Genomic DNA, 17,323 nt, shown 5'->3' with positions numbered 1-17,323 from the left:
CGCCTGGCAGCCCTGCGGCAGCACTGGGGTCCGAGCCGGGGCTGGTTTGAGACCTGCCAGGAGGGCAGCCAGCAGCCTTTGGTGAGGCTTTCAGCCTGGAGGATGGGGAGGCGGAGTCAGGGTTGCGGGAAAACCCAGGGAAGGGGAAACCCTGCGGGGGCGGAAAGGCACCGCGTCAGGTGTGGATGTGGGTGTGGACACGTGCAGTGTGATGTCAGACCCACAGGTGTGTGCGGGGCTGGGACGTCGTTCAGTGGTTGGGGTCCCAGGGGCCCAGACGCCCGTGTGTGAGCACACCGAAGAGGCCGGGAGGCCAGGGGAGCGTGGCGGAACATGAGGAGCAGCAGATGGAAGCGCCCAGGCTCTCAGGGGTTGTTAGTGCGTGAGTGTGCGTCCGCGCCGTCCCTCCCCGGGCCGTGGTCTCCCGTGTAGAATGAGGCCCCGCGGCCTCCTGGGGGGGCTGCGTGATGGGGGCCAGTTCACCCCAGGCCGCGGAGCCGCCCAGGGTGGCGAAGGGCTTCTGGAGCAGAAGTGGAGAGCAGTGTCGGCACGGCTGACTGAGGGGAGCCTGTCCGCTCAGCCTGGCGGGTTGGGGGCTGTGGACACGAGATGCCTACCTGGCGTCACCAGAGTGGGGGCCTGGCGCACCGCCTTCAGGGGTTGCCCTGGGCTGGAGCCGGACACCTGTGCCACAGCGACCTGGAAGCCGGGGACCAGAGGGCCTTGAGGCAGGGGTCAGAAACCCTTGTGCCAGATGGAGGGGAAGAGCTGGAGAGGAGGAGGTGCGGGGGCCTGAGGAGAGCAGAGGAGTCCCGGGCTGCGAGGTGTGGGAGGAGCCGGCGGTGGCGGGGCTCTGGCAGGCGGCCAGGCTGTGCTGTCTGTGCTCCCCTGAGCCTCGCCTCTCGCCTGGGGGCTGCGCCCAAGGACCTGCTCTTTCTGCAGATGGCCTTCAGGGCTCTGCTGTGACGTGTTCCTCGCGGATGGGCTTCGGGGCCCTGCTGTGACGTGTGTCCTGCGAATGGGCTTCGGGGCCCTGCTGTGACGTGTGTCCTCGCGGATGAGCTTAGGGGCCCTGCTGTGACGTGTGTCCTGGCGGATGGGCTTCGGGGCTCTGCTGTGACGTGTGTCCTCGCGGATGGGCTTCGGGGCCCTGCTGTGACGTGTGTCCTGCTGATGGGCTTCGGGGCCCTGCTGTGACGTGTGTCCTCGCGGATGGGCTTCGGGGCCCTGCTGTGACGTGTGTCCTCGCGGATGGGCTTCGGGGCCCTGCTGTGACGTGTGTCCTGCGAATGGGCTTCGGGGCCCTGCTGTGACGTGTGTCCTCGCGGATGGGCTTCGGGGCCCTGCTGTGACGTGTGTCCTCGTGGATGGGCTTCGGGGCTCTTCAGGAAGCAGGGGTGTGTTCTGTGATGCATTTAAGTGATAGTTACGTTCACTCGGCTCAGTTTAACTAATGAGAATAACTCCTTTCTTTTTAAGGAAACCTACTTTGGCGACTCTACCGATTCCAGTGATGATGAGTCATCCCAGCCTGGAAAGTCTGCTGCGTCTGTTTCGGAAGACGAGGCGCCTGCATCACGTTACTTTGGCTCATCCAGGAAAAGTGAAGGCAGCAGGGATACGTGGGAGGAGACGCTCACGTCACGTGAAGCCACCCGAGCTCTGACTATGTTGGGAGTAAATGAAGTGACAGCGCTTGGGTTTGGGACAGTTGCAGCGGCCCTGAGGGAGCCTTCAGTGACTCGCTCCTTCACTCGCCAGGAACCCTGGGCAGTGTCCTCTGAACCCACAGGTGACGGGAAGAGAGGCATTTTAGACGAGGCACAGAGACACAGAGAGGGTAGGGAAGTGGATAAGTCGGTGCAGACTGAGAGCACACTCGATGGCACCCTCGGAAGCGTGCACGTGGGGATGTCCAGCAGCCGGCGCCAGGACGGGGCAGCGGCCCTCTGCACGGCTGATGGGCGCCACCCCCCACTCGGCAGCAGACCATTCAGTGAGCTCGTGGAATCCGAAGGAAAAACCCTACTGTCTGAAATGATAGGATCACCCACATCACAGTTTACTGCATGGCCACTAACTAACGACATCCCTCTTGAATCACATCACATGTCCATTTCTGACCACTTTCAGGGAATGTGTGGGGTATTGGGAAAAGACAGAGATGTTCGAAGGTTCATTTTAGGAGCCTCGCCTGAACCCGCAGACGACGCGGGTCATGCGTTGGGCACCACGGGACCTGGTGTTGACGCCAGGCCTCCCTCCTCTTCTACCTCGCGAGCGTCGTCTGTCTGCAGTGACTCCCAGCCTTTCTCTGATACACACGTTCCTGACGCAGCCCCTGCCGAGCTGCAGCTCTCAGAACACAGGTTACAAGCTGAAGCCTTCTCCCTGCTAGGCCTGCAGCCTGAGCCCGCAGAGTGCCCTGCTGGAGGGAACTGTCTGGAAAAGAGCTCGTGTGCTTTGAGCCCTGAGTTGGGAACATCAGATTTTAATAATCTAAGTAGCAGTGCGGTCAAGTGCACAAACCTTGTGAAAGGCGGGCCCGGAGTCTGCTCGCTTCCACAGTCAGTATTTATAAAAGCTATGAAAGAGGCGCAGTGTCAAAGTCAGGCTCCAAGAACTGAGGCCACCCTGACGAGGGCGGATTCCACGTCGTTGGCAGAGTCTCCGTGCAGCTTGACCAAGAGTGGGCTTGGTCTCGCTAAAAGCCCCTCCTGGCACCACAGTGACCTGTTAAGGAGAGGGAGTGAGGACAGGCCGAGAGCTCAGTCAGAACACGAACAGCAGCCTGACCGCCAGTCTCAAAAGGCAGCTCCGGCCTTGGACAACAGGGGCCCGGCGTCCCAGCCTGAGGCTGCCAGAGAAAACAACCGTGTGGGGCTCGGGGCCGCCGCAGCGCTGTTGCCTAACCAGGTGTCGGTGATCACCAAGCAGGCCAGGGCCGGCGCAGCGCATGGCCCCAGATCGGAGACCCGGGGACCGCAGGGGACCGACCCCGTCTTCATGGTGGCGTCTGTAGCGGGACGTGGCGGAGAGAGAGAGGACCCTGCCCGAAATATGCCGGCAGTGGCTGCTCCAGGGGGGACCTCGCCCCAAGTTTCTGCCTCAAGGAGAAAACTAGATTTCAGTTGTCCAAGCGGTTCTTTACCTGTAGAAAGTTCTCAGTGTTCCACCAGTAGCAAACCGTCTTTCTCCTGTGAAAACATCCCAGTACCAAAGCAGGACGTCCTGGCGGGAGCCTCAGCACAGGAAGCGGTGCAGGAGCCGGGCCTGCTCCTCCGGGCCCCGGGGCTGGGCTCGTCCCGGCCGGCCGTGGGTGGGCGCCTTCCACCCGCGCCTGCGTCGAGAAGCTTTCCTGCTGGAGAAGCGCCGTGTGGGGGCTCGGTCACATCTGGCGGGGAGGCCCCGGCCGTCTCCCAGGACCCTGCCAGCGGGCGGCAGAGCCTGAAGGGGTCCCTGGAGCTGCCATCGCGGGCTCCGGGCGCTACTTCTCCTGAAGACCCTGGCACCACGGGGACGGCGAGTCTCAGGAAAGACGGAGAGACGCGCGGGGGCCCCCAGGGCAGCCTGGCCGTGGCTCCGTGCTGTTACACGGGCATCCGGGAGGCGGCAGGGGGCGACACAGAGGTGGAGGAGAGTGAGGCGCCCAGCGGCAGCGAGGGCGAGAGTGAGCCCGAGGCCCTGATGGGGGACGCCCCGCTCGGGGCCGCCGGCGCCCCCAGGGAAGGAGTGGGAGCCCTGGAGGCCGGCGCGGCCGAGAGCAGGCCTTCCGTGGAGGTGGGGTGCCTGACGTCGGCCCTGCAGGACTTCAACATCAGCACTCTCTCGGAGATAGACGGCCTTTCTACGTCCGAGGTCGTTATGTTTCTTGAGAGTTGTCAGTTGAGAGATTATAGCTCGGGGGACTCTGTGTCCGAGTGTTCTAGCAAGGGAACCCTGAGTAAGGAAATGAGCAAAGAATTGAAGCAAGGCGAGCTCTCAGGAGAAAAGTACAGGAAGCAGCTCTGTGAAGAAGAGGCGCTTGAGGCCTCGGAGGGGTGGGTCGAGTCTGACGAGGAGGCCGGGCCCCTGCGGGGCGCGCCGCGGCTCTCCCGGCACTCCCTGGAGACGCTGTCTGAGGTCCTCAACACCATCGGCCAGGAGCTTGAGGCCTCCCCTGGCAAAGATGCTACGGATTTCATGCTCCTCAACATGCACGAGGCCGGGGCCGCCGGGCCTGCCGGAGAGCACAGCCCCCCTCAGGAAGCCCAGTGCCTCGCGCCACACCCCTCAGGTTCGCCCCCTGCGGCCGCCACGGACGGCTCCCCCGGCAGCGGGGCCGCGGGGGACAGAAACGCTCCCGGCGGCCCTGAGGCTGACTTGCACCTCAGCAGCCTGATTGGTGGGGGGGCAGAGGGCCTGTTGGAAGCGGCGGAGCCCTCACCCCTGCACGCCGACTCCGGAACAGGGCAGACAGCAGAGGCCGGCGCCGAAGGGGAGGCAGAAACGACATTCCAGTGCCAGATCTCCACAGTGACCTCCAAAGTCATAAACGTGCTGATCAACAAGGATCAGAATCTGGTCATTGAGAAGGGGGACCACTGGACTATCATCAATGGGGTAGCTCTCATGCCAAACGTGGACCAGGTTATACTGTGTGACTCGCCCGAGGACCTCCCTGTGTCCCCGGAGCCAGGAGCCCCGGGAGCTGGTTTCATTTCCATCACTGCCGTGGACGAGCCCCCAGAAACCGAGCAGCCCGGCCCCGCATTTCTGGAGCCCCAGGGCACCAGCCCCGCATTTCCGGAGCCCCAGGGCGCCAGCCCCGCGAGTGCCCAGGAGGAGATCTCCGGCAGCAGTCAGAGCACCAACTTTGATAAGAGTCGTTTGCGCAATCGGCCGGTCAAACCTAGTGTGAGGCTCAGCTCCGAAATCTACGACCAGAACTTTGAGTCTCAGGTGGTTGCGTCTGATCACACGTATTTTAACTCAAAACTAGAGCCATTCGGGAAGAATAAGAATCGATCAAAGGTGTCCAGCAAAGATCAGTCAAACAAGCCAGCCAAGACGTCAGCATCAAGCCGAGTTGAAGCTAATCCGAGTGAAGGCTCCCAGTCATTTCCAGGGGAGAGAGAGAACACAAAGACCCAGAGAAACCAAGCTCAGACCATCCTAGCCAACGCGGACACGTCGACCCCCACAGACTCTTCTGACACCCTGAGTAAGATACGGCAGGAGGTGGGGCCCCCTCTGCCACCCTTGCTCGCCCCTTTGGTTGCTACCCCCCCACGGACGTCCCAGCTGGTGTCTCCTCTGATAGCTGCTTCCTCTCCCCCCTCCCCTGCCTCTCCGATCGGCCCCCTGTCTCCCTTGTGTGAGATCCCAGTGCCTCCCATGATGTCCCCTTTGCCAGAGGAGCCTGGATGCCCCTCGCCCCCGTGCACGTCTCCATCCCCATCCACCGCACCAGCCGGCGAGAGGATCCTGTCCTCCCCTCTGCAGTTCTGCGCTGCGACGCCAAAGCACGCCCTGCCCGTGCCGGGCCGCCTGCCCCCCTTCGCTCCTGCCCACTCGGCCGTGGCCGGGCCCCAGGAGAATTCGGTCAGAATCCTGGACACCATGTACCCAGAGTTGTCGGCCAGGGCCCGCACCCTCAACATCCTCAAAGGGAACATCCAGCTCACTCGGGGCCCGCCTGCTGACTGCAAGAACTTACCAGGGCCCGTCAGCGCCATCACGGGATTCAAAGCAATCACATCAACATCAACCGCCTTTGTGAAAACGGGGAGCAGCTCTGGGGGCGACTCTGATCAGGATAGGCCGAGAGATGCGGGGACTCACCAGGACTCCGGTGGGAAAAGGACGTTGTCTGCAGCTACGCTGAGGAGCGCCAAGAGATTGCGGCTGGATAGTGGGTCCCCAGAACCAGAGCCTGGGAGCAGCACCACGGAAGGAGTCCCCAGGACCCCCCGAAGGGGCCTCCCTCAGGCTGACGGCCCGGCGACGGAGGAGGAGCGAGGTGCTCTTCTCACGGTCAGCACCGCCTCCCAGGTGCCTCCAAACCCGAAGGAAACGGTAGAGTCCCACGACAAAGCCATAGCGGACGCGCTGAAGAAGATCGCGGAGTCCTCCTTTGACCTCCTGCCTGTCATTCGGAGTCACGTGTATGTGGGAAACATCTCCAAAAAGCCCGTAATGAGAGATCAGGAGAAGGAGGTCGTGTATGAGTTTAGCACAACCAAAAAGGTACGTGGAACTTTTCTGTGAGAGCATGAGGGGCTGCATGTGCTCAGAGACAGGCTGGCTGCTGTCAGCGCGGGGCGAGGTTACCTTGAGCGGAAATTTCATCCCAGGGGTGGACAGTGACCCGTGTAACATTGTGGCCTGAACTCGGTTTCTGGTCAGCACATTACACATGTGTGATGTGATAAAGCAGTGGAGATTTGAGCACTTGTGTTTGTCAAATACTTTACAGTTTGGGAGATAAAAAGTGTCCGTCAGGACTGCAGTCGCACGTTTTCTGTCCGTTCTACTATGTTGAAAGGCTCAAAATGATTTGCCTCAAAGCAGCAAATTATTCTCGTGTAGCGGAGCCTTTCTGCCCCGTGAGTAGCACTGTGTACACACCTGAGAGTGAGCATCTTTCAGGAAGATAGCGCGGGGTCCCCGTCCCTCCCTTGACGTACGCCGTGTGTGAAGCAGGACAACGTGCCGGCTTCCGGCGGGGAGGACAGGAGGGGAGCCCGTGCCGACTGACACACGTGGTTTACTATGGCTTCCCAGGGTCGTGTCCTCGAAGTGCCCATGTCGACAGCCCGAGCGGATTGCTTCCTGGCCCGTGAATCCCATATTGCTCGTCCTTGCACATCCCTGCAGTGGGAGTGGTAGGGACACCACTCCTTACCAGGGAGAGGGTGGGTTGGAAAGCGGGTAGTTTTCCTAGATCGCATACTTTCAGAAAGCACAAAGAGCAGTACGCGTGGCTTTGAAAAGTTCATTTTCAGATGAACAAACGGATCAAATTATTTAACACCCTCCTTCCTGAGTGAGAAAAAACGTTGCCCAGTGGTTTTAAGATCTGAGCAGGATTAACGTGTAGAACCCACTGGAGTTCAGGAAACAGGAAGAGGAGTGGGTCAGAGTCCGTGTGACACACGCGGAGAACTGCTTAGCGAAAACCAGGGAAGTGTGCTTTGGTGGCGGCTTCAGGGACCCACGTGCACTCAGGCATGGCCCGTGGCACCCACAGGCAGCCCACAGCCGTGGCCCCTGGGCCCCCGGCACGTGGCTCGCTGGGCCGATGGGGGAGGTTGTCCTGCACGGTCAGACAGTCAGTGCTGTCCTCTCCCCGCTGTTACAGGGCCGCTCGTATGCTCCTTGCAGAGACTCAGCTTCGTAACTTTTAGCTCTTCCTTAGTAAGAGAGAGAAATAGCAGTGAATGTTGCCTTTTCTTTTTGTTTTTCCACCCAGCATCTAGCAGAGTGCTTGCTTCACTCCATTCTCTCAGAACTGAAGATCCAGAAGATCTCTCTGGAACGCAGTTACATCCATGCCCTCTGCAGAGTGTACGTGGGAATATGCCGGCAGCTGGGGGACCTGGAGCGTGCCCGCCTGTTCTGCTACAGCCTGCTGAAGGAAGGTGCGTCGGCGTGGGGGTCGCTGCGCGGGGGTTCACACGTTCACCTTGTCACGCTCGGGTCTGTGCCTGCAGCTGACTGATCACTGTGTATCTTGCAAGTACACAAAATGTTCGTGCGTTTCCCCGAGGCCATGAAGAACCTTAGCCGGATGAAGCCGTGCCTGGTTTTCTGGGGGGAAGTTACATGGCTGACGTCGTATTAGCACATGCGTTTCCGTTCGAATGTAGGGTGTGTCTCATTCCTGTGTGTCGGTCTGTTCTTAGTGCGGCTACTCCAGGGTCAGGGTAGGCCCCACAGGGTGAGGGGACGGCCTTAAAGTCGGCGACAGCTCGTGCTGCTGTGTCCCTGCTGGAAAGGGCAGCACGCCTAAGCCCACAGGATGAGGACCAGAGACACGTGGACTCCTAGGAGGGCTGTCCCAGCCCCTTACCCCCCACTCCTTCCGTCTCCATGCACAGTTCAGCGTGGAAGCCTCCTTTGTGGCTGCACGGCATCCGTGGAAACGTTTGGGAGCACTGAAACCATGTGCAGATGCAATTTCATGGCATGTCAGAAAGTCTGATCCAGGTCATGAAGGTTTTCTTTTTTGATAACTGAATTTTATTGTCAAGTGGACGTGTATTTCATTATGAATGGCCTGTATTGTTTTTTAAAATATAATTTATTGTCAAATTGGCCAACATACAAAAGATCTGGAAGGCCTCACGAATTTGCGTGGATCCTCACGCAGGGGCCATGCTAATCTTCTCTCAGTCGTCCCAAGTGCAATGTGTGTGCTGCCAAAGTGAGCACTGCACCGTGGAGGTTGTTAATCCCGACAGTGCCGTGTGGGGCTCGCCCACCACGCATGGAGCTGCGAGCGAGGCTGCTGTCCATCGCCCTCTTCCATCACGTTATTCACTCCGCGGGCCCCGCACTCCTCAACGGTGGTAGCAGGGTGCATGCCAGGCCTCGGGGCTCCAGCGGTGAGCACAGCCTGATGCGGGTGCGCGTGTCAGCGTGACCCCGCTTGCCAGGGCTTCGGCGGCGGTCTGCGTGCAACCTGAACCCCGCCAGGGTCCAGCGCTCTTCCCTCGGGCTCCTGGGGCTCGGCTTTCTCCCCTGGGAAGCCTCCCCTCCAGGTTTCTTGGGGCTCACGTGGCTACCTCCCGCCTGGACTCCTGCAGTCTTTCTTTCTCCCCTGCATTCTCCTGGCTCTTACCCCTCCCACTTTCCCGGTGTGTGGTCTTTCTCCCCCACTGGATCGCATACTCTGCAAGGGAGGAGCTTTGCCTTGCCCCCGCTCGTCCCGATCACAGAGCAGTGTGCTGTCCACAGTCACGGAGTATCTGTTGAAGGAACGAACGAAGAGCGCTGTGGAAGGAAGATTTATGAGTGTGGGCTCAGAGGAGCTGTCCTTGTCAGAGTGACTTTGGAACTCGAAGTGGCAAGATGCCACAGAGTGCATCCGAGAAAAGCGAGAGAATGCCAGGCAGAGGAAGCAGCATGTGCAGAGGTCCAGGGGCAGGATCCAAGATAGTATAGTGAGCTTATGCTTGGGGTTAATCTGCTCTTTAAACACACTCCAGTGTTAGATGAAATAGAACAGAATACCTAAGAGATGCACTTCCTGCCCAACAGGGTAAAAGTGTGTGTTCCTGGTTCAGCCACATTGCAGACCACTGACAGTTTCTTGTAAAATTAAAATAATTGACTTATCAAGTGGCCCAGGAACCCCACTCTCAGGTCCTTATCTAACAGAAGAAGAGATGTATCTTCACTAGACGGGCTCATAGTCATTCACAGCACCTTCATGTGCCGTGGCCCGTGGCTGGAAGCACAGGCCCGCCAGCAGGTGAATGAGGAGCAGGTGTGCTGTGTCCGGCCAATGGCCGCTGCTGGGCCGTGCAGCGAGGGACGGCTGACGTGTGGCACCAGCAGTGAACCAGAGTCGTACTGTGGAGTCGGGGGCCGGACAGAAAGTCTGAGCTGCTGTCAGACTCCACTTGTAAACACTTGAGAGGAAGCAGCTAAGCAGACCAGGGCTGTCCATATCTGGGACTAAGGAACGCACTGGAAAGGGTTAGACTGTGGGAGTCTGGGGTGATGGTAATGCTCTTAAATTGACTGTGGCACGGATGTATCCATTCATCAAACCGTCTGCTTGAAAAGAGTGTGTTCTGCCGTGTGTGAGCTGGGCTGGCTTAGGCGGACTAGACAGCCAGATGCGGGCAGCAGCATCCGCATCACAGAACAGGACGGCTCTCCGCAGGGTAGCGCCGCGTCTGCAGATCGAAAGCCTTTTCTGTGTTGCACAGGTGAGTTGTGTCTTACGGATGCATAAAAGCTGGCCTGAGAGGCCGGTTAACAAATGGGAAGCTTCTAGGGTCACGGAGTCTGGAGAGGGAGGTTTACCTTTGCTTCATGTTTTGGATTTTGTGGCTCTTTTCATAATTCAGCGGGGTATGTGAGGGGTCATGTTTCAGATGTAATTAGGAAGGTTTGCCAGAGTGAAGGGCTTAGGGGAGAAGGAAGCAGATCCTGAAACAACCACGGCCGGGGCCTCNCCCCCACCTTCAGTGTTTGGAGGCCTTGCAAGGCACAAGCAGCGTTACTGGAATCTGTTCTTAGCTCCTAGTTTATTCACTTGAGCTGATGTAAAGGTTTATTATCTGTCTTTCTTTCTCATAGATTTTCCAGAATCCGAAAAATTGACTTTGTTCATTGCAAACATGTGGCATGATATATTTATTTCCCAGTCGGTGATTAATAAGGCAATGCAACTGGTCGCCAGGCAGCGTGCTAAAGGAGAGGTTCGCAACTGTCTGAGAGCATTTCTCAACTGGGAAAAGGTGAGGTTGGCTTTTGTTTCTTGCTGTAACCATGCTTGTAGACCTTACATGATTCTCACCCGGCTCTACATTTGGGGTTGTACTAGTTCATCAGTAGTTCAGAGACCTACATTCCTCTGTGTATTAGAGCCTCTAAAATCTCATTTTAGCCGAAGCTTATGCGTTTAGTTCAGAAAATCTGCATGGGCCCCTCTGGGAAGAATTGTACACTTACATGTTGTGTTAATTTAACAAAAGTTTCTTTTGTCCACTGATTTACGGATGAAGTCCATGTGTAACGTGTGTGTGGGTGCAGGGCTCAGAGAGGCCGATAGAACATTTCCTTCTACAGTAGGTACTTGTAGAGGCGAAAAAATGGTGAGGTAAAAATTTTCAAAAATTTCAACACCTTGTTTTGATTTTTCTGAATCTATACTCTTTTTTCCCCCTTTTGGTTGATGGGGTTTTTATGTAAGTATTTTGTTCCTTTGTGTTTATTTGGCAGCTGAGTGCTGATGTGGCGTCTAGATTGGTGCTCCTGTATACACAGCTGCCAGCTAGTGAGGGCCTCTGCATGTTGACTTGACCGTGGGAAACTTGAAGAAGAGATGTTGAGTTCAGTGAGGGGTTGACTTTGGTTTGTTTTTAAACTATTGTGTATTAATTTCCTCTTAAAATTATCCAGGCTTATACACACAGTGGAGTTTTATATGCCGTTTTGCTTTCCTATTTAGTACCTTTTGATATTACTATTCATTAGACTTCTATTTTCTTGTGAAAAGGAAAGGAAAGGGCTATTGGTGGGTAAAAGTTAAGGAAATATTTAAAAGCAAGTCTGTTATCATCTGTTTAACAATTTGTGTAAACAAAGCAGAGTGTAGTCCTGGGGAAGCATCGTCAGATTCAGATCAGTCACTGAGTCAGAAGGGCCCTTCCGTCTCCTGCCATTGACCGTGATGGCCACCGTCACCTCCCCCCCACCCCGACCCCCACCCCAGGTCCCTGCGGGGCCACATGCCTCTGCCTGGTTTTCCTCCTCTGGCGTGTTCAGGATGAAACCAAATATGGTGATTTGATGATAAAAGACATTCTTTATGATTTTAGTGAATGTGTTTGCACTGTATCGTATCAAATAAGAGTATCAAGTGAAAGGTATAACAAAAATGAGTGATACTTGGGGGCAGAATGCAAGTGTAGTCCAAGACTTCCAGATTTTCTCTCACAGAGTTCAACTGATCAGATAGAAAGGAGAATAGACATAGTGGAATTCAGTAATATACAAAGTTAACTTGAATGAAAAGTACGTAATCCTGTAGCACATGTACAAAACCCATCATGAATTTGGCCACATGAAAATCTGAATTTTTAAAAAGTGAAGATTCCTTTGGGACCTGGCTTAGTCGGTTGAGCGTCCTACTTGGCTCAGGTTATGATCTCATGGTTCGTGAGTTCGAGCCCCACACCAGCGTCTGTGCTGACAGCTCAGAGCCTGGAGCCTGCTTTGGATTCTGTGTCTCCCTCTCTGCCCCTTCCCCACTCACACTGTCTCTGTCTGTCTCAAAAAGAAATAAACATTTAAAAAAAATTTAAAAGTGAAGATTCCATATTCAAAACTCTCTGTTAGTAATTCAGTGAAATTTTCTATAAATAATTCAGAGCTTCCATAAATACTACTTGAAAGTTGACGAATATTATCCTGGACACTTGGGGACAATTGGGGAAGAAGTAGGAACTGAAATGTAAAATCAGCGTTTTGAAAGTCATAAAGGAAACCCCTTCATACCAAAGATCTCTAATGTTTGGGAAATTATACTCACTGTAATAATTTAAATACTTTCATTAAGAAACAATAAAGTGGTTGACAGTTATTTTAAAAAAATTAAAAACCTGAGGGGCGCCTGGGTGGCTCAGTTGGTTAAGTGTCCGACTTTGGCTCAGGTCATGATCTCACAGTTCGTGGGTTCGAGCCCCATGTCGGGCTCTGTGCTGACAGCTCAGAGCCTGGAGCCTGTTTCAGATTCTGTGTCTCCGTCTCTCTCTGACCCTCCCCTGCTCATGCTCTGTCTTTCTCTGTCTCAAAAATAAATAAACTATTAAAAAAAACTAAAAATCTGAGAAGGAATCGTAAAAAAAAAAACCCAAAAAACTAATATAGCTTAAAAGGTAATAGTAATGAAGCAGAGAACAAAAAGAAAACATGTAGAAGAAAAACACATTGCTTTTAAAAAGTGGTAACAAAATAGTTAGCTCCCAGGTCAGGTTAATGAAATAAGAGGAAAGGGAAAACATTGAAGATGTCAAAACAAGAAGGAAACTGGAGCTGTGGTCGGAGGGTGAGGGGTGTGGGGAGACCATAGCCACATGTGAGGCAGCAGGTTTGGAGGCCAAGGATGATTTGTGACAAAATAAACAGCTTCAGATTTGGTTTTGGGGTCGAACACTTGAAGAAACATTGTTTTCAGTTAACTTTTATAAAAAAAAGGTGGAAAAGTTGATATAAAACATAAAAAGCATGTATAGGCTCCACCTGAATTTTGCCTCATCTTTTAAAGAACCAAGTTATTGAGTCTTTTCCAATATAAGAAAAGGTTGAAGGCTTCGTGTTTCTTTTTAATAATAAAACCCAATAGAAAATAGGACGAGAAAGGAAAAATTATAGGTCCACTGTTAGGTATTTATCCAAGAGAAGTCAGATTAATGTCCATACGAAGACTTGTACATGTGCGTTCTTGTGCATCGCCTAGGCTGGAATAGCCCAGCTGTCTGCCAGGAGGTGAGTGGGTGAGCAGCCAGGTCTGTAGTGTAATGAACTATTCAGCAGCAAGGAGGGGCGGGGCGTTCAGCCGTCCAACAGGTGCAAGGACATGGGTAACGAGCCGCAAATGTGCGCAGGGGGGACAGAAGCCAGACGAAGGAGTCTGGGACCGGATAGCTAAATTTTACGAATTTCTGTAACAAGACTGATACCTAGGGTCAGAAAGATGTTAGACTTTAAAGAACTTCTTTAAAGTTAAAAATTTATTATAACTTTAGTTCTGTGATTTGCAGTCATGAAAATTTGCATTTCTGCCTGGACTGCAGCCAATCTGTTTTCTACCTGACCCGATTCTGCATCGTGCCTGGAGCCTTGTTTTCTGGCCTACCTCCCACCACACTTACAGTCAGTTTACGACAAGTATTAGGACTAAGATAAACATAGCTGCTTATTCAAACTCAGCTTTCAAAAGGTGTCTCTTAAAATTAAATGATCATTTGTGTGATGCTTGTTACACTCGAGATTACAAATGAGCGATGTGTTACATTTGAAACTCTAAATTGTATTTTGGGTTTTTTTCCTTTTTCATTTGCTAGAATGCTCCTGTGGATGTGGGTTTCATGGTTTCTAAGCTGCTTTTGACCATACAGCTGTGTCCAAAAACAGAATTTCAGTCCAGTGAAAAATTTGGCGAAGACCTGAGTGATAACACCTGGGAGTACATATTTGCCATTGACCTGCTGTGCTGCCACCAGCGGTGGATTTGGACGCATGACAACATCATCAGGTACCCGGCCGCTTCGCGGATGTAGTGTTGGGGTGCTGGGTGGGAAGCTGCTGAATTTGGTTCGAACAGATTTTGCTGTTGAAGGCAGCGGAATCATGTGCAGATGACATTTTGATTTGGGTAAGAGTGAAACTGCCCTTGAAGGACGTGTATTTCACATCCGTTTGCTTTATTTTTTTTGTGGAACCTGTCACTCCTCAGTAGGTTGTTTTACAACCGTTTCTCTCCCAAGGAGAATCAAGTCTCTGGGGGAGAGGTTGGGGTCCCCCGCGTCTCCTGGCCTGCAGAGCAGTGCCCCCCAAAGGAAGGTCAGCGAGTAGCAGGGTGATGGAACGATCGTACCTCAACATTCACATACTCGGGAAAACCCACGTGAACAGGCAGAGTAAGAGTTCGGGTTAGCAGCTCTTCTCACCTGGGGTTTCAGGAGAGAGGAAGTCTGTGGCGTCTGTTTTATGTAATGAATCCTCCTTTCTCTGGGCTTGGAGAATTCTGGCACCAGCAACGTGCCGTCTTTGGGAGAACGGGAGATGGGAGGAAGGAGAAAATCGTCACTCAAATAATTGGTCTTATTAGATCTTAACTTTCTTAGAACCCGGACTTAGAAAGATTTTTGGGTCTTTTGATTTTTTTTTTTTTTTTTTTTGAGAGTGAGTGTGTTTGTGGGGGTTGGGAGGGGGGCAGGGGGAGGGCAGAGGGAAAGGGAGAATCCCAAGCCGACTCTGTACTGTCAGCACAGAGCCCAACGCAGGCCTCGTTCCCATGAACCATGAGATCGTGACCTGAGCCAAAATCAAGAGTTGGACGCTTCAGCCGACTGAGCCCCCCAGGTGCCCCCAAAAGGCTGGTTTAAAGGAATTTATGACATTGAAAAGGATCCACAAAGGGTTGATAGTACATATCCTAGAGATACTTGCTTATGATCTCTGGAAAAGTATACTCTCTTTTTTTCTTCTTAACACTAGGGAAAGAGTAGCCGTCTGCCAGGGAAACGGGAGAGAATCGGATGGTGGTACCTGTGTAATGAGGCACAGCTGTGTTAAGATAAATAGCTGCAAACGGATGTTCAGGTATTGACATGACGGCATCTCACAGTCCTTTGCTAACGAGTAAGGATGTGACAGCCGTCTGGTGCCATCTGTAAAGGCACACGTGCCTCGTGTGGGCCTCATCTCCTGGCTCTTGGTGGGAGCCCCATGGGTAGGGTGACAGACCACGGACGTGGTCCTGGTCAGTAGTGCTCTGGCCGGGTCCCCCCCTGGGCATGAGGACAGAGTGCTGTAGACCAAGACCTCCGCCTGAGCAAGTCCAGACCAGGACCCCTCAGGGCTGTGCTCACCCTCACCAGGTGTTCCGCATGTGCACATAAGGAAGCAGGTGGAAGGAAAGGTCCAGAGTTAGTGGAGTAATACCATCTGCAGGTACGTCATGCGGGGCACCTGTAAGTGACATTTTTCTCCTGTGTGTCGTCATGCAGCTTTTCTAATACTGCAAATGCTGTTAAGAAGGAGATCTGTTTTTGGAAGGAGAGAAAGCAAAGAGGAATTGGTGGTGGTTTCAGTCAGGAGAGAGTTTCTCAGGTGAGGACGTGCTGGGCTCCTAGAACAAGGTGCCCCGTGCACATCCCGAAGGCGCCAGCAGAAATCCCGACCCCGCCTCCCCGTTCTGAGATCCGGAGACGTTGTGCAGCCTCTCTGCTCAGAGCCTTGAGAAGAGGGTGAACACCAAGTCAGGGTGCGAGCCTGGGTGTTGGTGCCCTCGTGCAAGCCAGCGTGGGCGCAGTGTCCTGGGCCGTTGGAGGGTGTGTGAGCTTCCCGTCTCTTCCCATCTTAACCTGAAAACTTACATCTTCAGAAGTCCCTCTTCGTGGGCGTCTGGCTGGCTCAGTTGGTACAGTGTGCACCTCATGATCTCAGGGTTGTGAGTTCGAGCCCCACGTTGGGTGTGGAGCCTACTTTTAAAAATAAATAAAATTTTTTTCTAAAGTCCCTTTTCTTTATTGTCTTTCATGGACCATTTTTAGGTTGTTAACATTTGAGTGGTGCCGTGTGTATGTTCTTTTCCTACACGTGTACATAAACATGTGCTGTTACTGTTTCGTAGTAAAGAGCTGTGGCCTGTAATGGATAAGTGGATAAAATACCGAAAAGGACACGCAAACATCGCATATACTCCTGACATTATTATAGCATCGATTCTGAGGCTGATTGGTGAGTTGTCTGTTTTATTAAGCTCTTTCTTCTTATTGATATTGTTATTGAGCACATCTGGGTAGGGAATAGAGGTATAGGAATGTATGCTGACTGAAACTTCACCATGAGGAGTGACCTTACCGTCATCAGAGTAGATATTTTCTCTTACGGACTCCGGTTTTCCCCCGCTCTGTCAGAGGTGGCGTCCCCGTGCCGGCACACTGTGTGTGACTGAGCGCGCTCTCCCCAGTCCGTGCTGTTCACCGCACACGTGCGCACGCTGCCACACGGAGTCGCTGTACACGACGCTCTGGTCTCCTCTGGTTTCTAAACTCGGTGTCTCCCGCCACGCAGCGAGGGTCCTTCCTGTTTGCCCAGCAGGGTCCGTCCTGCAGTTCCGGGACTGGGGAGCAGCTTTGTTTTCCTCCAAGCTGACACGTAGAAATTAAAATCGTTGTCTAACCATATTTTAAATAGGCATAGATTCTTCTTCATCTCCAATAAGGAGGACCTCAGTGGCTTTTTGGTGCTGCCCCTCCCTGTCACCTACAAATTGTTACGTCTTAGCTTTACTCGTTTTTTCCTCTCTGCCTCATCTGTGACACGGTGCCCTCCAAGCCCTGTGGGTTACCCGTGATGAGCCTGTAACTTGTGGAAGGCTCTCCTGACTTCTCCGTCTGCATGCGTAGCATGGCCCCGGGGGGCTCAGCAGACAGGGTCCATCTGACAGCCTGTGTGGTAGCCCCTCAGATCCTGGAAGGTGTTTCCTGTGACTTTCCAGGGTCTCTGGAGTTTGATTACCTAGAACTTCAGTAATTACTTAGACCGTGCCACAGGAGAGAAGGTTCGAGAGTATTATTTAGGTTGTCTGAGGGAGTCTTCTACACAGATCTGCCTGTGGCTGCTTTGCTTACCGTCTCAGCTGGGAGCCATTCCTGCTCTGTGCCTCCTGCACACGCAAACCTAAGAACCTTGTGCTAAGCAAGTGTGTAAAATGGGTCAAGACGGCAACCTGCTTTCCAGGAAGACCAGTTTCACTGGAAATGACTGAAAATACTCTTGGAGTGAAGTGTGCGAGCCCAGTGAGTGTCCGCGGCCATGGCGGGGGAGAGCCGCATGCAGAGGTGAATAGAGGTGCGGACGCGGGGCGGGCGAG

The 17,323-nt window shown here is 53.7% G+C and overlaps 1 protein-coding gene and 1 non-coding gene across 2 annotated transcripts in view; one reads left to right on the top strand and one right to left on the bottom strand.

Annotated features, from left to right (window-relative positions):
• ICE1 (interactor of little elongation complex ELL subunit 1) overlaps positions 1 to 17,323 on the top strand; it is a 53,791-nt gene that overhangs the window by 29,450 nt on the left and 7,018 nt on the right. Inside the window, exons 19-23 of the mRNA XM_077749459.1 lie at positions 1,480 to 6,228; positions 7,454 to 7,622; positions 10,294 to 10,454; positions 13,785 to 13,975; positions 16,079 to 16,185. Of these exons, the coding sequence (XP_077605585.1) occupies positions 1,480 to 6,228; positions 7,454 to 7,622; positions 10,294 to 10,454; positions 13,785 to 13,975; positions 16,079 to 16,185 (5,377 nt within the window). The remainder of the gene's footprint in view (positions 1 to 1,479; positions 6,229 to 7,453; positions 7,623 to 10,293; positions 10,455 to 13,784; positions 13,976 to 16,078; positions 16,186 to 17,323) is intronic.
• LOC144219473 (U6 spliceosomal RNA) lies at positions 8,310 to 8,415 on the bottom strand. Its single transcript, XR_013331433.1, has one exon. It is a non-coding gene; the product is annotated as a U6 spliceosomal RNA (small nuclear RNA).

Source organism: Crocuta crocuta, unplaced genomic scaffold (genome assembly GCF_008692635.1).
Source record: "Crocuta crocuta isolate KB4526 unplaced genomic scaffold, BGI_CrCroc_1.0 scaffold89, whole genome shotgun sequence".
Taxonomy (NCBI): Eukaryota; Metazoa; Chordata; class Mammalia; order Carnivora; family Hyaenidae; genus Crocuta; species Crocuta crocuta.
The sequence above is the reverse complement of the archived record's forward strand: the minus strand, read 5'-3'. Positions and strand labels throughout refer to the sequence as shown.